Source organism: Pyxicephalus adspersus, chromosome 3 (genome assembly GCF_032062135.1).
Source record: "Pyxicephalus adspersus chromosome 3, UCB_Pads_2.0, whole genome shotgun sequence".
In the NCBI taxonomy this organism is placed as follows: domain Eukaryota; kingdom Metazoa; phylum Chordata; class Amphibia; order Anura; family Pyxicephalidae; genus Pyxicephalus; species Pyxicephalus adspersus.
Genome location: NC_092860.1, coordinates 15,413,500 through 15,436,608, shown reverse-complemented (window position 1 = coordinate 15,436,608; position 23,109 = coordinate 15,413,500). Strand labels below are relative to the sequence as shown.

Sequence of the window (23,109 nt, the reverse complement as noted above, 5' to 3'; positions counted from 1 at the left end):
TGCGTCTTATAGTCCGGAGCGTCTAATGGTCCGAAAAATACGGTATATATAATTTAGCATGTATTATGCCATATTGACTATTAATTTCTAGTGACGTATTAATGACCACTTTCTTTTTCTTTCTCTTTTATAGGTTGTCTGGGTCATTTTTTACACAGCTATTCATTTTGATTGACAGTGATTTTCTAATGTCCCTTTTGCCAAATTTCCTTCATTTTGTCAATGGATAAAAAGATTCATCTTATTTTTAATACAAAACCGTCAAAACTTACAAAGAACATTGATGGCGAATGGGAACAGGCAAATCATTTTTTTTTCTTAAAATACCAGTGAGTTGTTCCCTAGCCCTGTCATTCTGCAGGTGTTGACCACCGCCAAATGTATGTGGAGTAGTATTCCTGAATCTACTTCCATTGCCTCGCTGGCACACACTTTTTGTTTCTCTTTTTTTTTTTTTTTAATTTATCTCAAAGGAAAGGTGACGTTTTTTTACTGTGACATCAGAAGCATGTCCATGGTTTTCTTATGACAACAGCCTGGGATGTTGGATGGACTTAGCAATAAGGGTATATGCTCAAGCAGCAAGATCAGAACTCTGAAAATTTTAATTAAGGGTTGACCAGGCTTTCAGTTATAAAAGCTTCTGCTTTTCTTTTGTATGAACCATGTACAGCTAAAAGATTGTCCAACTTCCATGTAACTGATTAGCCTGTCCAAATAGATTTTTTTTTGTTTTTTGACATTTTTTACTGTTTTATGACATTTTGGTATTATACTACCCCTTTCCACCACAGTACTGCATTTCCAATATTGGAAATTGGAAATATGGATCAAGCTTTGCTGCCCAGGAAAGCTAAACAGTATTGGAACAAGACTTTATTTAACCTGGTATGAATGTGTTTTACAATTAAAGATCTGATTTGTTGAACTTTGGATTCTTTTTGTGGTTATTTGTATAAATCGAAGTGTAACGTACAGAGCACTTCTCACCAGGCACTAAAGTTTTAATATAGAAGTAAATGAGGTTGTTAGATGTAACCCGATCAGAATTCGCCTCAGAATTTTTTTAATCTAGGACTAGCTGGGCTTCAGGTAAGACTAAAGATGAGCACTCCTACTGATGACCCACTGTGGAGCTGTGTGTTCCTATTTTGCAGTGAAATACAGTACATTGAATTCAGATTAAGCATATATATATATACCTAAAAACAAGAATGTAATCTATTTGCTTTTTTTAACACAATGCAGCTAAACATTCTGTGAATGTGATGGCAGTGTTAGATGTTATTGGCTATGAATTGTATTGGCAAGTATAGTAATGCTATCTTACCATGCAGATAGGGGCCTGGCTGAGATTTGAACCTGGGACCCAGCACTGCAAAGGCCAGAGTGCTAACCACTGAGCCATGTGCTGCCTATATAATGCATATAATGGGGATGAAGATAAGTAGATTTGTTTGTAGTCCAAACCTGGTTAGCAGCCAATTTACCAACCATGACTCCTTACATAAAAATGTGTCATGTTAACAAAGGTCACAGGTATTCGCAGAACTACAAGATAAAGATAATAAAAACAAAAACCCTAAACAGCATTACCTGAATTCTGTTTGAAGCAAGCCGTGCTGAAGCTGATCCCCATGTTCAGCTAGTCTGTGAGACAAAGACCGGGTAAATGGCCATTATTTCTAAAGATTACAGCCAGTGTTTCTTAAGGTTTTAGGTCATTAGGGAACCCCTTCTATAATTACTTATTTGGTACATTGTATAAATAAACCTTTTTTGTGTCTTTATTATAGGCACAGAAGTGTATCTATTTTTTTATTACTGTAATTGTATCCAGAAATTACAACAATAAACTAAGGCATGCCATCACCTGCAGGCTAAAGGTTACATGATTCTGAACAGCCCGGGGAAAGGGGCACACAAGGAAATGGCAACCTACAGCAGTGCTCTCCCCAGGCCCTTTTAGCTGGGATCACCACCTGGCACTTTTCAATAACCACCCGGCTGTTTTTAGGTGGTTACTGAAAGTTGGATCACAATACAGAGGCTGCCACCCACCTACAGCTTCTTCCAGTTTAAAAAAATCTGGGGAGAATATCCTACAGACTTTAGCAGTATTAGAATAAACAGTTAATGGTCTGAATACACAATTCAGTTTAATTATCTGAACCCAAGGTTTTTATGGGATTATAGGAAATTTGCACTGTACATTCTACTATCCACGTTCCAAAAATAAAACACCCTTATGAATGGCGTAGATGTCTTCGTGTAGATGAAAACCCAATTATCTTTGATATGTTTAATCATTATTATGTTAATGGTCCTTTTAAATCTGCAACTTTAATTGAAGTAAAGTGTGGTGAGCTTTTAGTTGCTTAATCAGACACTATATATGTTATGGGGTGACAATGGTCAGTCCATGAGTACCAATTGCTCTCCTATTGCACTCTGTCACCTGCACTTCCAGTAGCGAATATAGAAAACCATGCCAATTTCACGAAGTCTTCTCAAAGCAATGACCTGAAAATTCCAGCATTAAAGTAAAGAAAAGCTATTTACAAAAACAAGACAAGTGCAATGATACACAGTGTTTTAGCAAACTACGATTTATATCTACATAAGGCTTAAGCTACGTACACACTTCCAATAATTATCGCTAGAAAACGAATGATTACAACCGATCAACGATTATGCACAATTGTATTTGAACAATCGTGTGCACAATTCTGTACAAGCTGTAACGATACGATCGTTCAAATATATTCCACTAATAGTGTACACACGCTAGATACGATCGTTTGAACGATGCAGGGAGTGACAAGTGTATTGCAGAAACGATCACTGAACGATTGTACACACGATAGTGAACGATCATCGGCCAATCAGATCCGCTGTGACGGGTTGTTCATTTCCAATGACAATCCTCATTTGTCAGCGTTGTTGGTTGGCCGATCGGTCGTTCGTTTACAACAATAAATGGAAGTGTGTACCCCGCTTTAGTTTACACAGACGGTTTCCCCAGAGTTTAACCTGAGGCTTTTAAAGCCCATGTTTGAAATCCCCATGCATTCCAATGGGTTAATCTACACCAGGACGTTTCCTTGAGGCATCAATGTTTAAAACGCTAATAAAAGCATAAAAATGCAGTACGAAAGTATACATGTGTTTTTTATAAACGTCCATGTAGACCCAGCCTAAAGTAATACAACATTTTTACATTATTCTTCATTTTACCAACTAAACTAGTTAGGTCCTTTAAACTTCCACCTGCCATTAAGTTGTTTCCTGCACCTAAAATGTAAAACTGCTGGAGCTACAAATAGGTTAAATGTTCCAAGTCAAGCATGTCATTTGGATATTTCCTCATGGGAGCCAAGGTCAGCTTAGAAAAAAAGCACAGTACAAAAAGTGATTGTGGGTGAGCCCTTTAATTAATGCAGGGCGCGGTGATAGGATTGGGAAACTCTCCTGTTTTCGTTGGTGAAAAGATTACAGCCTTGTTATTTACCTAACGGGGAAATTCTTGGGAACAAGTAAACATTGTGTTTGCTGATTATTAGTAATCATAGTAGTTTTTACTAACGTAACAAATGCAATTTATTTAGTCTTTTGTTGTTTATCATAACTAACGGCTTACCTTACTGTGAATGGTGTGGGTAGTTATAGGTCGAGTCACAGTTTCTTGGGAGTTTTGCTGCAGCAGAAATTGTACTTCTCAATCTGTAGTCTGCTTGCCATAATATTGTGATTCACATAAGTGCGCATAGGCAGACGCAATTTAATTTTGTAAAATCCAAAGTCAACTAGCTAACCAGAGCTTTTTTAAAAGTTTAGAATTTAGAGAATGATTTAGTTTTGACTATGCAAATTAGAAAACAAATTGTTGATTTTCTTACTTTGGCAATATGAATTTATATGCAGATCGGTGCCATAATATTGAATGCTCTTGCAACTTTTCTCTGCTGAAGGTAAGTATTACAGCTTGGTCAACTTCTGCATCCCCAGCCTGTGTGTTACTACGCCGCCTGCAGATTATCTGTTTAGCAACCTGAAGCATCACCGGCCTCCCTTTACCCGTGAAGTTTCACATTTCTTGGCATCCCCTGCATAGACACTGCAGAGGGTTTAGGAGTGTGTGCTGCAGTCAATAAGCATATTTGTTTCTGGATTCAATCCTGTATTCTTTTGGCTGCTAATCCTATTTAAATCACCCTAGTTCCAGGCTCTGGTTATTGGATCCTAAACTTTTTTCTGCTACTGGCCCAGCGATATTCCGCCTGTCTGACTTACTGATACTGACCCTGGCTTGATCCTTACCTAGCTTTTAGTTGCTTTGATGCCAGTCTGTTCTGACTACAATTATTGCCCACCCTGACATTGGTTCATCTTGACTGTGTTTATTGCCAGCTGCCTGCGCTGACCTCATTGAGTATTGACTATGAGTATTGCTTGCCATCGGCTCAACCCTGGTATCTGATCTCTGGCTGTCCATACACCAAGGCTCCCTGTCCAGCTTGCCCCTGGTAGAGCGATTCTGGGGGCCATGGTGTTCCCCCTGCAGTAAAATAATCTGGTGACCACTAGGGTCACCGGCCCATCACCTATTTCGGGGTACTCTGCTGAAGACCAGGAGACACTTGTGCTGCTTTCTCCTCATCAACATGACAAATACATTCAACACACCTGATTGTCCCTGAACCCCAACCAGAGTTTTGCTTAAGATCATAAAAGGGTAATACCATTTTAAATTTGGATACTTGTATTCTTTTATGTATATACACTTGTTATGATAATAGATACACTGATAAAGGTAGATAACTGCATTATTGTTTAGTATATCCGCATGGAATTTAGATTTGATGTAATAGGGTAGGAGCTTTTGATGCCACAAGCAATAGAGTAATTTTCCTTTGCTCCAGTTTTAGGTAAAAATTACTATAGAGGTGTAATTATACAATACATCTGTTAATCATCATGACTGGAGATGCAAACATCAATTAAGTCCTTTGATATGCAATGCATCCAAACAGCTATTTATATTCTCTGTTCTTTTATATAATGAGTAAGCAGCTAAGAACTTATGTTAAGGGAAAACAGTGCAAAAGCAGTCAGCCATTGCTGACTTACAGCACATATACTAGTTGCCTGGCTGTTACACTCATCCAATTACTATGATACTTAAAGCCTAACACACAAGTTACATTCGGTCAATAATCATCCTGAGGCTCAATATCCGCATTGCAATCTGACTTTTAATGCCTGTGCAATTAATTTTACTTTTACCATCTAAAGAAGTATAAAGATACTACAAGCAGATTGTAAGGCATCACCCATTGCAGCATTCTCTCACCCCTGTAATGCAAGCAGGCACAGCCTACAAAAGAGTGGCAACTCTGCTCTGAATCCTGGAGTAGTGCAGCATTGTTACCACACCATCACAGAAGACTGGATTAGGTGGATTGACAATCTGACTAATCAGATTGTTTGCTATATGTCACCCTAAACCTGCCCATTGCTTCCTGAACCGGCAGCATAATAAGAGGGAGTATATGAATCAAAATATAAGCAGAATTTGGCTTAGAATAGGTAGGTAAATAAGGTTTTCTTTATAAGACTTCGTAAATCACATAGGAAATGGATTTAGTAATTGTTGAAACCTTTAGTTGTGCCTAAAATCATTGAGCTGAAACAAGCATACAAGTCAGTAGGTGCGATCTAAGCAACCAATTTTTTCAGGGTGGGGTTATCATGGGCAGCCGCGGAAATGTGAAGGTTCCCAATGCCCCAATAGACCCAATAGGCCTGATTTATAAAAGCTTTCCAAGACTGGAGAAGATATAGTATCACTAAAGAACCCAGTTGATCCAGCAATTCTAGAATGAATCTGGTCCAGCATTAAAACATTTGCCAAATAATAGTAAAGGATTTTTAGGAAATCAATTACAGGTTTTCTGGATCCAATTTTTCTACATGGTAGTGTATCTTCTCCAGTTTTGGAGAGCTTTAATAAATCAGGCTTTTTGTATGATACCGTTGGGTTGCCAACATTCTTCATAATAAGGGGTGTAAGTATCTGGTTCTTACCTCACAAATACAACAGCTGCAGGTTAAGGTTCCTGCACATTTATGCAGCAGCCACCTAAACTTTTCCACACTTTCCAAATGCCAGACTTTTCTGGAACATGCTGAAAAAGCTTTAGTGATAGCCCAAAAGTAATGCAAGGAATAGGAGGAGGGGTGACTATCAGTATTCTATGTAAAAAGTGTCCTAGGTTTCCCTATCAGAACCAGCTGTGGAGGATGCTGTAGTTATATCTATGAGCCTCTAGATTCCTGTCTTGTATAGGGGAACAGTTTTTTTTATTGTAAGGTCTTTTTTAACCAGTTGTGGGGACATTCCTTGAAAAAATAAATCCAAAAATACCTGGTGTGGTATGTCATGCTCCCCCTACCCTGTAGCTCATCGACCTTATTTACCAGCAAACCTTGATGAGTATCACAGGAAAAGTGCTTCTGTTTTCCAAGTAAACTAAAACAGTAAGATCTGCCATATAGAAATGTATTACTGCCACACTGTATTTGCTTTGGCTCATTTATTGAAGGTTGAAGAGTGACCTTTGATGGGTATATGATGTAAATTAAAGAGAATCTAAAGTTGCTTCCATAGAAAGTGTTGACAGGTAGGATTTCTATGATTTAAGACTGTAAGTCTTTTCTCTCTTGGATGCTAGCCAGTTAGCATTTGTTACTTTCTCTACTAGGAAAAACTAACCCATCTGTTCACAATGTATGTCATCTGGGCCAGACTAAGCAAGAGACCAGACTCCAAACCCAAAGAAGACCAGGAGAAGCTATAAATGGTGTAAGTCTATCTAATGAATAGAAATACTGCGTAAAATGTATATGTGTGAACTGTTTTTCTGCCAAAGGATTTGTCACTCTGACCAGCGACATTTGTAATTTGTAATAACATTTTTGCAGGACAGCACAGGAGACTGGCAACAAAATACAGATCTGGAATTTAAAGTAACATGACTTTTCCAGCAGCACATGTTGTGATGTGGTGACATTCCAACAGTCTGAATGGATCCCCATCACTCCTTGCTTTGCAGTGCACCTTTATTATACATGCAGCATATGCACACAATGTGAACTGTATTGTCATACTATACTATACTTTACTAATTCAGATTTTCCTTCCACCCATAATATTGATTAAAACGGACCAATTGTGACATTTTGCTTACTTGTGTCACATATTTCTGGAGACTGTGGGCTGCTCCTCCAGGGGCTTTCCTATATTGTAAAAAACAAAAGTAAACAATCTCACACATGCGCAGTGAGAATGCCACTTGTTTTTACATTTGCAGAAAGACACATCAGCCAATCTTGCGCATGCACAGAGCAAGTTCGGGTAATGTGAAGAAGAACCTGAGATAAGAAAAAAGATGTCAGCGCCCACTGTTCTATCCAGCGCTGGAAAGAAGAGAAGCCAAGACAATGTCAGACTTGCAGGGCTTAGTTTGTGGAGCTTTTGGTGAAAGTTCCCCTTTAAATGAACGTACAAGTCTGATTAAACAACAAACATCTTTAATAGTAGTCAACATACAGATGCAGCTGACCATCTGACCAGAGTAAAATCAATTAAAGGGATCACAGACCATATACTGGACTCTTTATTCTGTAAGGTAAATGTTTCCATTCAGTCATTGTTCTGCTGGTGTCTCACTTTCTTTTGTATACAGTGAAACCAAAAGTGTACATCTGACTTGAAAGGCCGCTTTCTGAAAGTCCTAAATTGTTGAAGTGTATATTATCAGAAAGCAACTGTGGATTATGGAGGAAATATTAGCACAAGACCGGTGGACCATTGCAGCATTTTTCATTTGTACAATTTTTGGTCTTTCCTTATTTAAAAAGTAATGATTTAGATCTCCTTTAAATGATCTCCTGGTTATTATGTTTGCGTCACAGAATGAAAAAGATTTTTTGCAACAGTATAAAATAATATTAAAACAAAACAATTTTAAAGAATACTTTTTGTTTAAACATAAACTTTTTGGCAGCAGGACATTCAACTTCATAGTCAAAAAAAACTGAAATGTAATTATTGTTGTACTGTATTGCAAACTGTGCAGTAATCCATACCATTGTTCTCCCAGCTACAGATTTTGCTTTTTATACTCTTCCAATGCAACAATTGAATTTTAAACTCAGTTGTTGTAGTTATGAAGTTCAACAGAACTCAGTGCAGTATTTCTGTCCCGGACAAAGATCTTTACCGCTCAAGTTTGGTAATTAGAAGCACTGCCTGGTACTTTCTGGGCTCTGGTAGATGCACATGTATATGTCAGAGAAAAATCTCTTAGACAGTGGGTCCATCTTTGTAAAGTCTATAGCACCGAATTCCTCCTCAGACATTGATAGATAATCCCCAATTTGTGGACAAGCTCGAACCGTAGGGACATTTCCTCCAATTCCAGTGCCTGTTTTAAAAAAAATAGCATTATATAAGTGGTTCTGTTCCATTTACAGTTTCAGTGTAGTGAAAATGCCAACAAATTAAAGCTTTAGAAAAAAGTAATAATATTCCTTATTACACTACCTGGTCTTTTCAGCCCTTGTTTATATGTCTCTTGTCTGTTTCAGTCTCTAGATGAGATACAACTCATCTTAAACAATTATTATTATTATCAGCGACTTGTTTATCAAGTGTTAGGACATAGAGCAGTGATTTGGCCTTCTAAAGCATTCATTCACCTCAAACATATTTTGCATTTCCAAATAAGTCAACTGAAATGCACAACCTGCTTCAAGTAGCTCAGAAGGAGGTCAACTGCACCTTTAAATAAATTCTTAGTGTTCTGTTTTGTACTGATGTCCAAACTGAGGACATCACTGCAAGCCAAAATCCCATCGAAAGAGGCCCTAATGCAGGGCGATAAAAATTAATAGTACATATTCAGCACTCATGGGCTGTGCCGTTTGGGAGAGCCTACACCTGCCCTTGCTAAAACAGAGTATCTACACATACTCATGGAAAACATCCAAGAAAATACACACAAATCATAATTGCTCAAGTACATTTGCATTTGCCGATGGTAAGTGTCAATCTTTTCACCACATTACCATGAGGGAACAACTAGCTATGGGTTACGTTTTTCCACCACATTTTTACCTAGCTTTAGTTGACCTTGGCTCAACAAGTTCTATATCCTGCCTGACTGTGTAAATCTCCTTATTTTTATCCATTTTTTTAAGGGGTATGGTTTACAAAGAGCACAAAGTGATTCTGTCTACATAAAAACCTGGCTTGTAAGGACTGGAATTGGACAGCCCCGAATGAGGATCTCAGACAGGGCAGTGGCTGTTTTTCACTAATAATATCACATGAGCTTTCCATCACTCAGAACAAGTTCACTGATTTGGCTGTGACTAGTTAAGTTGGACAAAACGATTACATAAAAAAAACACAGCTGTTAGCTAGCAGTGTGTTTCACCCTGTTGTCTGCTTTAATCCAGTTTTTGCTGTGATAGGATATGCACTGTAACACACTTTTCATTTGTTTACCCAGCCCTCTTTTAATCCGTAATAAACCGTAAGGTTATACTCGGTTGTTATTCCTGCCAGTCAAAGGATTAGGTATGCTGTAGCAACATATTTGATTGTGCAACTGCAGCAGCGCCTGTTCACCTAAGAAAGCCTTGCTGTAAGGTAATATTCCTTAGTTAACCACCTGATAACTCTGGATCTCACAGAGTATTTAAAACACTGACATTTCAGATCTTTGACTACTTTATATATATAAACTAGTCCTTTAAACAAGAAGGATGTTACCTCAAAATAGCCTTACTTTAAATATATTTATCGTTTTAAATGAAACAAATGTATGAAGCTCAGACCTCCTACATCCTTATTATAAATAGGAAACAGATTTACTGTCCGCTTTTCTTTTTTACTTATGCTGGACCCATACCCATTGCAGCCCCCACCCATCTACAGAAATACAAAACTGTTAAAGCTGTGAATATTCAAAGGACTTCCTTAAAGTGAAGTTTCCTTTCAATGCTGTGCCTTCACTGCAGAGTTTTCTGTAATTTAAACAACGAGATGCTAAAAACCTGCCAGTGGTTCTGAGCTTTCCTGACTCAGTTAAAAGAGAAAAGTAAACAATGGATGTAGTTTTATTTAGGGAAAACAGTTGTGATTTAGGCAGGGTCCATGAAAAGGTAAAGAAAATGCAAAGATGGTAGCTGTATACTTTTGTTTTAAACCACACATACCTATTTTACCTGACATGCTGTTGAAGAACACCCAGGAGTTTTTTCCTGGTCCATATTTAACAAAAGAAACAAAATGATTGGTCTTGATGCATAAAACTCCCAACAGTTCCAGTTTATGCCGTGCGGTTGAAGCTCCAGTGTGGGTTGCCAGCATAGTAGGCTTGTGGTCACTCATAGGTTTGTGTGAATGAACCTGCAGTGTGGTGAACAAAATAACATATTAGACTATTCCTTATAAGCCTGAAATATTATACTAATCTAGGAAAACATATTTTATTACTTATTATTTGTTGAAATATTCTGTAAATGTACAGCATGAACTAATATATAAATGTTTTTAAAAGTTTTCAATACATTTGCATTGCAGTTACCGGTAATTAAAGAGATATGTGATACCCTAGTACTGTTTAAGGTTTATGGACTTATAAAGCTCTACATGGAAGCATAGTGCTGTGTACTAAAATGATTTTTATAAATTTTGCTGTATGACTCCTTATGTATAGAATTGGTTGATGCAATTTTTTGAACTAATGGAGGTTGGTGATATACTTCTTTACAGCTGCTCAGAATCAAGTCTGTTTTACATGAGTGTGGCAAAATGGTAGAGCCAAGGTAAAAGTCTAAGCCAGAGTTTCTTTATATTTTTTACAGGGGGAGCCCCTTGAAATAACTTTCAGGTCACAGCTCACAGTATATTAGTGTGGTGGTCAGTTGGAAGAATGCCTCTTACATTGCTAGCCATTAGGAAGAAGGTTACCCTTACAGATAGCCAAAAAGATCATTGGTATCAGTGAAACTGACTTCAAAAACACAAACTGCTCATAGCAAGGAACCTCTAGCAGCCACCGGAGGAACACTGGTCTACCCAGATAATAGGCGATAAATGCAAACTGCATGCAGTAATTTTTGCTCAATACCAGACAACATCCCAACATAAAGTATGAATGCCCCCCAGAGTTAAAGTCACAGAGGGCCCTTGTGTCCCCTGACAGGCATCTTCCAGTAAATTTGATTCCCCTGCAGAAACAACTGATGCTGTAAGCTATTCACCTGTCTTTCACAAAACTGACAGAACTGGCGAATGTGACCGTCTGTAGTGAGGGGGTCTGCAACACACTGAACGCATTCATAGTCTGCAGGACTTAGACAGAGACAACACACATGGCTTCCTGTAAAGAAAAAAAATGACATAGGCCGGTTTTATATAGCTATTTTATTAAAACAGCTAAATACACAGTTGAAATACATAGATAGGGACTATTATATATGTCACAAGATATGTATTTAAGTGGACATTCTTTTGTGATTATTCCTATCTCTGTTTTACGACTGCATGGCATAGGAAGGAGGAAAGCACTCCTCAAAGTTTTGTAAGAGTTCTCTGAGCTCTTTGTGCAGACCTTAGAAAAATTTAAAGAAGTGCACCACAGGGAATATATATTCCAACAAGGAATCCTTTTGTAAGTTGAAAAGGAAAGTCAATTCATTTTAGAGCAAGTGGTTCCCCCTTTATCATAGCTTTGATAAATTGTCTAAATTGAAAAGCTACAGGACTGCAAGGAGGAAAAAGAACCAAGAAAGAGTGTAGTGGCTTTTTGTACGTGGGTTTAACAGTTTGGAAAAGCTTGGGCTTCTCCTTCCAAACTTGTAACAAAATTGGTGTGGCTTCTTCTTTTACATTTGATAGGGCTTTTAATGTAATCTGTGTCCCTACTGTTTCACCCTCAGTGTTTGTCCTGGTGACCATTGTTACCTGGACAAAAAATTATGGGACATGTAAAATAATATAGATGTCACTAAAACAGAAAAAGAGTATATTGTCCAATAGCACATAAATTCAAGTGACAACCAATGGTGGAATCTCCTTAAGAGTTCTACTTGTTTGATGAAGTGATTAGAGATGAAGGGGTTCTCAACAATAGAACACAGAAAGTAAAGAAAAAACTTTTTACATTCTCTTTTTAGGTTTGGTTTCAACTGTCAGTGCATGCTACAGTCTGACTATACAATCTCTAAAAACTATGATGGTGAGGGTCTACTTAGTTGTATAATATTGAAATGATTTGGCCAGGTAGGGACATACAATGTACAGTTGTTGATGAATCTTAAGGAGATGCTCTGATCGAACAATCTTTCAGGCCATTTCATATACTTTTTATTGCATAATGGAACACAAGATGTTTACCAATGACTGTGCCTACTGACCCCATGAAATGATCTATCATGATAATGGTAGTTTTTTTCCATTTGGTTGGTTTTGCATTGACAGTGATTAAAAACTGGTGTGTGTATGTTTTTAAATAAAATAAATAAAAAACATAAATCATAATTACTTATATAGAGCATGTTGGTAACGTCCAGTTCCAAGGAAGGAAAAATATAAGGAAACATTTTATACTTCTTTCCATATCTTGGCATCTGAAGGATGAGGCAAGATGGAACCTATAGAAAGATAAATGGGCATCAGCTAACTCCACCCCATGTTTTTTCTCATTCTATGTAAATGTATTTGAAGGTGGATGTCCCTATTTTAGTCTCAAGTGGCTGACCCTTTAATTATCATTCAAAAATTAAAGGAAACAAAGATAAGGAGGGTTTTTCTTGTTGCCACAATATTTTATATAATATATATATTTTATATATGTTGTACTAGTAGTAGTACATCCACTACAAACTTATGCAGTTTAAACGCTTCGCATCTACCTATTGCAAATATTTGGGTTCTTAGGACATAGTGCTATACATAGATCAACTACACAGTGTCGGATAATGTAGTAACACAAGTAGTACTACTACTTTGTGTTACAGCAATTATTCATAAAATATTGTGGCAACAAGAAACCCCCTACTTATTTTTGGTTCTTTTAACTCTTTCCTTTTTCTCATTCTAATCAAAACTAAAGAAAACACTTTTGGCATGACATTTAATGCTATCAGAGAGACCGTTGACTTGTGTTCTCAGTGTTCATTTAGAAGATGAATAATACCAGCAACCATAGGGATTTGGTAAAACAGAACAACAGGTTATATAAGATGAATGCCAGGGTGAAAATAAAAGCAATTTAAAAAGAGGACCATGTTTTGAGGCAGTTAAGATTTATAATGGTAGGGCCCATTTACACCTATTTGTCCTGGCACAGTGAATATGTAATGGCCTAACATGGATTGTATTAAGACAGTCCCTTTAAATAATTAGACAGGCACTGACAAAAAAATGGACATGCACATGGATTGTGGTAACATGTGGATAAGCACAGGCATTATTGTGATGAACAGATGCAGCCAAGTGAAAACTGCCCTCCGCCCCCCCAAAAAAATATTCTGGAAGCAGAAGTAGTTTTACAGTGAAATCCAATATTAAGATCAATGCTTTAACATTGTGGATTCTCCTGATGTAAAAAAACTGCAAACTGCTATTAAAAAAAAAAAAAAAAAAAAGCACATTGACTGTTTATTGGCTAATTAAACAAAACCTGAGATTTTTGGGGGATGTTTAGGTAGATAAAATAAATGTAAATATGCATTTATAGCTGGTAACCTTACCTGGTCAAATTTGAGGGCTTCATATGATTGAAATGATCTTTCCATTAGTGTCTGGACACTGGGAACTTTTAGTGTTCCGTCTTTCTCCACAATTATTTGGTAGATGTTACTTTCCTGAATTTTGCCATTACAACTGTAAAATTGTGAGATACAATTATGTAAATTAAGTAATGAATTACTATTACTAATGAATAATTTCCAGTGAACACAATTTCCTGTTGGAGTATATTCCAATAATTTCATAAATTGCAATTGCATTATACATGTTTGCAATGCGTGGCAGACAACTACAAATACTACAGAAGAGATCAAGTACCATTAAGGACGAGCACCAAATACGTGAATGATTCTGCCAGACTGAATTGCTCATGGCCCTTTAAATCATATTGGATCAATATATTTTTTTTCCTTAGCCAGTTGTAATATTGATACAATTTTTTAAGGCAAGTAAACACCCATTAAAGGGCTCTATTTAAAAAACTGACATTCCCTCAAAGAATAGCTGGTGGGAATCAATTACTGCCATTAAAACACAAGGACCTGGAAGATTCCCACAAGGGAATGCTTGAGGGAATGCTCCCTGTTTTATAACAGAGCCCAAAGTGTAACCACCTGTGATGGAAAATGTAGTTTTTCTTTTGCTGCATCAGCTCAGGCATGTAGCGCTTGTCCTCAGCACTCATAAAACTGCCAAATTTGTACTGCCAAGTATGTGGTTGATACAGCAACCCAAAGGGAGTTTCAGCTGCCAAGTTTATAGATTGGTATTCAAGTTTAGTCAAACCCCATCAAAGTATCCAGAAAAATACACAGTGACTAAACATGAAAAAAAATAAAGGACTTACCGTATTTTCAGTAGTGGTTCCACAGCAAGTACTTCATGTAATAAGGCACTTAAGAATTCCTCAGGATCTGAAAAAGAGAACCAATAATTGACACATTAACCTTATGATTTAAATAAAGCTAAGCCATTCCACTCATCCATTTTTTTTTTATTGGGTAGTTCTAGTTGTTGGGATCCAAGAAGAACGCAGCTTACCAAGAGTTATAGCTTTGTTTAAATATACCCTATTAGGTTGACCTAGGGTGGGTTTTGTAGATTAGGTCTAGGGGTTTTAAAATGCAGGAAGCCTGGAATGGATTTTGCCAATGATTGAAAACATTTGGCAAACAAAAGGAATTTATTTTATGAAATCCATTCCAGGTCTGCTGGATCACCCATGTTCACCTATGATAGTCTATTCTCTCCAGACTTGGGGAGCTTTATTAAATCAGACCCACTGTTCTGCAAATCCAAGGTCTCAGTTTGTACATGTCTGCAAATGTATTACTAAAGGCAAATGCGTATGTATTTATTTAATCTTATTGAATATATTTAAATTATTACTAATATAAGTACCTGATATCTACAGTCCACAATCCCCTGCACAGGACTTACATGCAATGGTTCTCGTCTGATAATCGGCTCAGGGCTGATATCGGACGAGAATCTTGCCTGTATAGAGTGCTTGTCGTCCATTGTACAAACAACCTTCCTGGCGAATCCACAATATCACAGATCAACAATAATAAGTGTATATGCTTCTAGATATGAATACCAAGAAATGAAAGAGAAAACAGAACAAACCTTTCTCCTCCTTTACAAATGAATCACATCGCAGCAGTTTTCTGAGCTTCATGACATTCTCAGCATGTACGAAGCCAGTCCTACAACATGACAAAACATGAGATGAGAACTTAGAACATAATACTTGACAAAAAGAAAGGAAGATTACTCCTATCAGAAAATAATTACCAAATGAACAGCAGCTTTCCAAGGATGATTACAACCCTATTTTCCATAGTCAACTAAAAAGACCCCAAAGGAAGCACTTTGTATAGTCAACTATCAAAGTGTCCAGTCATTTGTTACAATACTAAAAAAAAAACAGGTTCCCACATAAAGGATATTTGTTACATGTCAAGAAAGTCAGACATCTTAGTTTGCATTTATTTGCATATATCTAGAAAAGACAAGTTCCATTATCAAGGTGCCTCATAAAAGTGTGATCTATCCGAGCAGCCTCGCTGGTCACATACCAGAACTACCTGAAACTGTCCATGTACATTTCAATTAAATAGTGCAACGAGTGATAGTCAAATATAAGGACTTGCATCAACTAACAATGAATAAAGATTTGAAACTACATTTGAAAATTTCTGTCCTGGGATTTTTTTTAAAAAGATGCTTAAGAATTATTTTATTTAGGGTTTAAGTTATTTGTTCCTTGTTCCTCCTGAAGCTATATTTGTATAATGACTGGAGCATAAACTCTGAAATGATTATTCAATAAAAATATTGTTTCAATGAAAAACATTCTAATGAGTTAAGCACATTTGAATTCTCTCAAACATCCAATTGTACCTTGGAAAAATCAGTTAACTAATTCTATGGACTGAAAACAAACTCACCTCCTAAGTGGGTTTACAATGTCTTCCCTTAGGATACGTTGTACTTTGGCATCACAGACATCTGGGGAGCGTAAAATGTAATCCAGAACAGAAGAGAAGGTAAATAGGCTATAAAACAAAACATATATATGATTGGAGAGGTATCTTCAGGTTTTTAACAGTTTAAAATGCAAGATATATTGACAAGGCACCTTACCTGAAAAGTGTGGTATCCAAGTAACAGGAGTTGTAGTGCCCCTGAATCCCATTGCACTGTCCAATGATCTTCACAAGGGCATCACATTCACGAATAGGCGGAGGATCCTTAAAATTGTCCTCCAAAACACTGTGAATATCTATGGGGGGGCAAAGGATGGCAACACTTTATTTTTATTTTTACTTTACCTAGACTGATAGACATAGGTAATTAAACAATGCTTTTCTACAGTTTCAAAGCTGTTACTCTGCAAAACAGCAAAAATATCCCATAAATTATATTCACAGAGACAACAGGAATAAATAACACTTAACTTCACATGAAATGTTTTAGTAGGCATTAAATAGAGACTTGAAACGTTCCATTTGCAAGTACAAAATACAACAGAGATAACTATCTGCACCAATACCCCAAACAAAATCATTTTGTTGATGACACACTGATGTATTAGGTTCTAGAAGACCTTAGTGGATGGAGAACAACCCACCACCATCACCACAGTATGAGGACTCATGACATAAGACCCTTAGAAAAGGGTAGGCATAGTTAATTAAAAAAATGTAATATGTATAAAAACTCCTACCGGAAACAAACCATATTAGCGTTTTGAAAGATAATAAAAGCCACATAAGTAAAAAGCCAAATAACAAATAAATGAAAGTATGAAAGTATTTCTAGTTCTGGAATGACAGATGTATAAAAAAAAGATTTATTGCTGAGGCTATTAAAACTAATAACAGTTCTGAACACCTTGCGGTTTGCGTTGAAATGATGTAAATGATCAATTAGTGGCTAATTATACCTGAACACGTGTATAGCTTTCACAGGGAGTGAAATACCTGTTGTGTGGAATAGCAGTGAAATGACGTGACATAGTCAAATGAGATTCTGAGATTGCTTACATTGACGTATATTTGGTGTAGTTACATCACGCAAATTGCTCTACAGAGGAACGGGGCAAATTCTTCTTCTGTGCACGAATCTCTATCAGTTTCCAAAAAACAGGTGTATGTTTTATAACAGATATACTATCTTCTATGCACCTTTACACCTTTTTATTGAATAGCTAGTTGAAAGAAGTACATTTCTAGTTTAATCCATAAAAAAGAGGGACAAGGGGTGAACTTAATCGTAAATGGTCAGCCCTTTGCTTCTAACAGGTTCTGGATATTGCCATAGTGAGATCTCCCTGCTAAAATTAATATGTTCCCAACTACCTGGGAGTTTTGGATACTTCTGCCCACCTTTCTATGTTCTATCTCCTCCTGATGCACTCTTTATAATATGAAATAATTTATATACATCTAAAAACCTAACAGGGAAAATGGCAACTTCTCATAATGGCCATCCAGGAATTCAATCAACTCAGATCAAAGTTCCTGGGAGATACATGAAAATCTCAAAAGGTTTAACTCCAACTTAAAATAAAAAGAAATTTTTAGATTTGAGAATCACTGATATATGTTTCTTGTTTTGTTTTTTAAGGCATGTTTCAAATATGTTGTTATGTTGTTATATAAAAACAGGGCCTCAGTAAGACACATACAGGCTTGCGGTAACAATAAAATGAGTGACTCTGCTTTATAAATGGACAGTCGAAGTATCCATGTGAGTAGCTGGAAAATTTGTGCAAAAAATATTTTATTTACTTTTCAAGAACTGATAACTTATTGAGACTTTGGATGTTTTCACCAACTTAAATTTCAGACAGCCAGGGAAACTCACCTTTCTCATCGGGTCTGTTCTCATTGTCTCTGCATTGTAGATGGCGTTGAACGCTAGAGCTGACTGTCAGAATTTCACTAGCATCAATCTTTAACTGCGGTGTAGTGTTCTCAGAGCATTCCCCATCCTGCAAAATATTAATTTGTGTCATGATCATACAGCAATCTAGCAATTTAATCTTGAAATTTATTCTGTTTGTATTTCACTTTCCCTAATACCAATCTCTTTTTTTAAATAAAATGTTTCTGTTTTCATTAAGCCTTATTTTGGACCAGATGACACGATCACATGGTTAGTGGGAGGGGCTCGGTACTTCTCTGAAGAGCCTGCAACCCTGGGCATATCCTGGGCATATCCGCCCTTCAAAAAGCTTTTGGTTTCAGTTTGGAAGAGTAGGTGTCCAGACTGCAAGAATTAAAATCCAATGAACAACTACATAGGAAAGACCTACATGATGCAGGACATCACCAGGCAAGGAAACAAGGCTTGCTCTAACTGACTTGCTGCAGCTTCTAACACACATTTCAGCAAACTCACAGCATACTCTGAAACCAAAGAAGGGGTTTTAGTTTTTCTACACTCTAAAACTGCAAAAAAGACTGGAGCTTTGCACTTCTTATACATGCTAAGCTTCAATGTAGGTCCAGGGGATGGTGAAGGTTTAGCTGCTCCTGTAAAGCTGTGAGCTCCAACCACAAATGTTCCTTTTATTTACCTACTTTGGTTTAAATTGCAGTGTTTTCCCCAACCCCTTTTACTGAAGCCCAACTAGCCTTACCCCAACTTTCATATGGAAATACCACAAAATACATTTTTCAATTAAAATATTGCAGTATTCTCTACTAGCGCTGATCATTACCAGCTAGACCCCTTACCACAAATGTCCTTACACAGACTAGTATTGCGAAGAAACAGAGGAGGAAGGCCATGGAGTCTTTATGGTCTTCACAGTGTTCTGTAGGAATGTTATACTGTACTACAATTTTAAATATTGTGCTTCAAGAGAAGATTTTTGCTAACCCTAAAATGTAATCCATCCTAAACTTTTTTAGGAATAGAAAAAAGTGCAACTATGTTTTTTACTATCTGGTATGTAATGCTGTCCTGACATGGATCTCCTTGGCAAAGAATAGGCATGGTCTGATAAACTCGGTCAGCCACAATGCTAAATTATGTTCTGGTCCATGCAAATTTAGGACATACAATCTTCAAAACGTTGCTCACTATCACATTGTTGTAGTTGACTCATATGCATTGGGCTATTGATGTAAACATCTGCTTTTATATGAAAGTACTGCTATCTGCAGGTCCGTTTATAAAGTACCTAATTCTACCTACTTTGGATTCACACTTTTTTTCATTTTTTTTCATTCCACATTATTAAAAAACTTTAACTAAACTTTAAAAATCTGCAATGTTTTTAAATTAATAATTTGGAAGACATAATTTCACTGGGGTTACTTGGTTGGCAGTGATGTAATTCTGTCACTCTCTTCTTTTGGTTCCTGTTCCCTCTTTTTACTTTTTGTTTTTAATCATCCTTCCCCCTCATTTTATTTTATTTACACGACTCATCTGAGAATATGTATTTATAGCTCCACAATTCTGTGCGATGACACTAAAAATCTGCAAACCAGCAGGACTTTTATAATGGAAGAGATACACTATAGTATCTTAATGTAGTAATCGTCTGTAAGATTCCTACCTGTCAGTTCACAACCGAGAACGGACACTGAGCTGAGCATGTGCAGCATACAGTACAATTTCCTGGAATAGATTTCTTCAAAGTCATTTGCTATTTGTTAGCAAGTGTTTTGAATCATGGACCAGGATCTTTCCAGGTTTGCTGGATCATGCAACTTCACTGTTGAAAATGTATCCTCTCCAGCGTTGGAGAGCTTTAAAAAATCAGAGCCATTTTGTCCCTTAAATTGGCCAAAGATCCCAAACCCAGAAGAAGACCTAGCACAAGTATTGGTGCGCCTGAGGGAGCTTGTAAATGTCTCCTCACTGGAGCTTAGGTGAATAAAGGTATTCTTTAATTCGTTTTTAAACACCAGGCCTGTTTTGGAACTGCATTTTTTTGTCTTTATATTGGACAAAGTGGCGAAGGTTTAGAACTGTCAGAAAGCAAGTAATGGGAAATCTCCTATCAGGATATGGATGGCAATGTCCTAACCCTTTCTACTCTATCCAAATGAAATTTTATAAGAAATTATTGTTTCACTTGAAATATCTCATTTACCTAATATTAGACCTCTGAAATATCCTGATTGTAGAATTGCTGGCCTAATATGCCACATTATGTAAAGGTGTATGTGTAAACCCATACCGGTTTTGAGAGGACTATGAGAGGACATTATAGGGTCCAAATTTTTAAGGAGTAAATTTTGTGATGCCCTTAACTGTATTATGTTATGGCCATTAACAATGTATATACATACCTTACACGATATATTAACCACAATGTATTTATATGATATCTATGTATATAAAATTTACTTACTAATAACTGCACTTCGATCAATAACTTGGTAAGTTCACAGGTTCCAGATTTAGAAGAAAGCTCCCAGATTGTGGTGACCACGCCCACTGCGGCACAACCTTGGTATCTGACTCTGACGACATCATTAATTTGTAATCTGCACACCGAGGCAAATAACTTCTCATTGGAAAAGAGATTAAGCCGTCTTGGTAGTGAACCAATTCCATACAGAAAAGAGGAGTCTCTCCTTCCCAGAGAGTGCACAGCATTCTTTCTAAGAGATACTTCTGGACGGGATGGTAGATCCAGAATGCGCCCACGTGTTTGATCATTGTCTAGGAAGACACCTATGGACCCCGGGGCTATTTTGTGCTTGCCAGTTATTAACTCTCTTAGAACAATAAATGGCCTCCGAGGTGCTGAATTCATGCTGGTCATTGCTGCGGCACCTGGAAACATAATTCACATTTTACTAGGATTAAATATTGTATAAAAATACCATATTTGTAGAATCAATAAAATGTCAATTTTAGTTTTCCACCATATTTGGGGCTCATGAAGTTATTTGCATGCTGTTGTCTAAAAAAAAGATAAATGTAAGTAGGCAGGTCCAGTTTTTTTTTTAATTTGGGATTTCAGTTTTTTTGCTGATGTAAAACCCAGACTCTTATACCTAACATACCTTCTCATCAATACAGCCCTATCACTAAACAAACACAGTCACTGTAATGATTAAATCATTGTAATCAGTAATCAGCAATCACTTACAATGCTGTCCTTTACAGCTGGGCTAATTTCAGAACATTCACTCAATTTACCTAAATTTGAGTTGCTGCAGCCAGAATCCACAGAGCACCTTACAAGGTCCCTAAAAATGTACAAACTGAATCCTATGCAGTATAACATTCTCTCCTTATGTCTATTATGTCACCGAAATTGCTTCCAAAGAACAATACAAAAGATTTCTGCATTTCTAATCATGTTTTGCATCAAAAAATCTGCAAATATTTCACCAAATGTGATTTTCAGCACAACATGAAGTTTTTACGAATATTTTTTTATCTGATTATGCAGATATCTTGTCCTGGGGTGGCAACGCTCACTCTGCCTATTGTGTCTGTGTATCAATGTGGTACCAGGACTGGAAGTGCGTGATGACTACAGAACATTACCATCTCCTCATCTCTAAAAGATTGGGGCAGCATGGTGGCTTTTAGGCAGCTCTAGGTCCGAGGTTTGAATCTCAGCCAGGACACTGTCTGCTTGGAGTTTGCATGTTCTCCCTGTGTTTGCATGGGTTTCCTCTCACATTCCAAAAACATGCAGTTAGATTAATTGGCTTCCCCCAAAATTGACCTTAGACTGTATTAAAGACATATAACAATGGTAGGGACATTAGATTGTGAGCCCCTTTGAGGAACAGCTAGTTACATGACTACAGACTGTAGACTACAGACTGTAAAGCGCTGCATAATATGTTGACGCTATATAAATACTAGTTAATAATAATTGCCAGGAGATGTACTGTAGTCCACAGATAAATCTCGGAACAATGCTAATGGGTAACAGGCAGCAGAGGTGCAGAGCACATATATGTTAAGCTCAATATATTTCTGGATCAATTTTTTTTTAACACAGATATAACAAAAACATTCAATGCCTTTAAAAAGAAGAAGGAAGAGGAAAAATGAGACGTTCATTGTTAGAATCTACAAATACTTTACAAACTCTTCTTGATACTTACATGTAGGTTATCTAATATAATGAAGTTAGCTGCTAGTTCACTTTGCAAGTTTAAGCCATCCCAGCAATTACTATTAACATCTCTATGAGTATTAGATGCAAGGTATAACTCACCTGACCAGGCCTGTTTCATCTGTGACTGTCATCACTGCTGTGCCAGGGTTGTATTTATACTGCAAGTATGACGGGGATAGACCTACAAGATCCACCCATCTGAGAGCAACTATTTGGCCACTGCCAACAGGCAGAACTAGCCATTGACTAATTAATATATAATTATGGAAGGAATAGGCACAGCATGGATATAAGACAGATAGATCATTAATAGATATTTGATAACTCAACAGAAGTTTGTTAAAATAACTAAAAATGTAATCGGCTGCAAATGCCTGCTTGCTGTCAATATTGCCTGAGCTCGCAGGAACCAGCATGGATGATGATGAAGAGGATTTGCACTTGATCACAGTGTGGCAGGATGGAGGGGGGGGGGGGCTAGGGGGTTGGTAACAGCTGTGGATATGAGGTGGGTATTACAGCAATTTTATTTTTTAGATGGAAGAGAAATGCAGATCTCCAATTAATTTTTTATTACTATTTTCTAACTAAACAAAACCTTATTCAGCAGCTGGACCACTAACTTGATTGAAAAAAACAAGCAAAACATATGCTGCTTTTAGAT

The 23,109-nt window shown here is 37.0% G+C and overlaps 2 protein-coding genes across 3 annotated transcripts in view; one reads left to right on the top strand and one right to left on the bottom strand.

Moving 5' to 3' along the window:
- The window catches only part of RAB5IF (RAB5 interacting factor), an 11,000-nt gene extending 10,072 nt beyond the window's left edge, over positions 1–928 (top strand). Inside the window, exon 4 of the mRNA XM_072403707.1 lies at positions 134–928. Within this exon, the coding sequence (XP_072259808.1) occupies positions 134–175 (42 nt within the window). The 3' untranslated portion in view covers positions 176–928. The remainder of the gene's footprint in view (positions 1–133) is intronic.
- A 6,648-nt stretch (positions 929–7,576) lies between these two features.
- Positions 7,577–21,131, bottom strand: LOC140327653 (ubiquitin carboxyl-terminal hydrolase CYLD-like). Of its 2 annotated transcripts, none has more exons than XM_072407026.1 (11): positions 20,709–21,131; positions 18,203–18,329; positions 16,478–16,616; positions 16,282–16,389; positions 15,458–15,537; positions 14,676–14,742; positions 13,831–13,963; positions 12,621–12,729; positions 11,338–11,456; positions 10,288–10,480; positions 7,577–8,489 (listed from the first exon to the last, which is right to left on the bottom strand). In XM_072407026.1, the coding sequence occupies exons 1-11, from the start codon at positions 21,123–21,125 to the stop codon at positions 8,302–8,304; spliced, it is 1,680 nt and encodes a 559-aa protein (XP_072263127.1). In that variant the 5' UTR covers positions 21,126–21,131; the 3' UTR covers positions 7,577–8,301. The 2 variants fall into 2 exon arrangements, with proteins under 2 accessions (XP_072263127.1, XP_072263128.1); XM_072407027.1 differs by having other exon boundaries at positions 10,297–10,480.
- Between the last annotated feature and the right edge of the window lie 1,978 nt (positions 21,132–23,109).

Bases quoted from the DNA above. Each gene is read 5' to 3' on its own strand.
- LOC140327653 (XM_072407026.1), bottom strand. From the start codon at position 21,125: ATGACCAGCATGAATTCAGCACCTCGGAGGCCATTTATTGTTCTAAGA. The intron at 18,330-20,708 runs GTAAGTAAATTT...AATATTTTGCAG, and splicing joins TGATCGAAGTGCAGTTATTA to GATGGGGAATGCTCTGAGAA. The intron at 16,390-16,477 runs GTAAGGTGCCTT...TTTGTTTTATAG, and splicing joins TTGGATACCACACTTTTCAG to CCTATTTACCTTCTCTTCTG.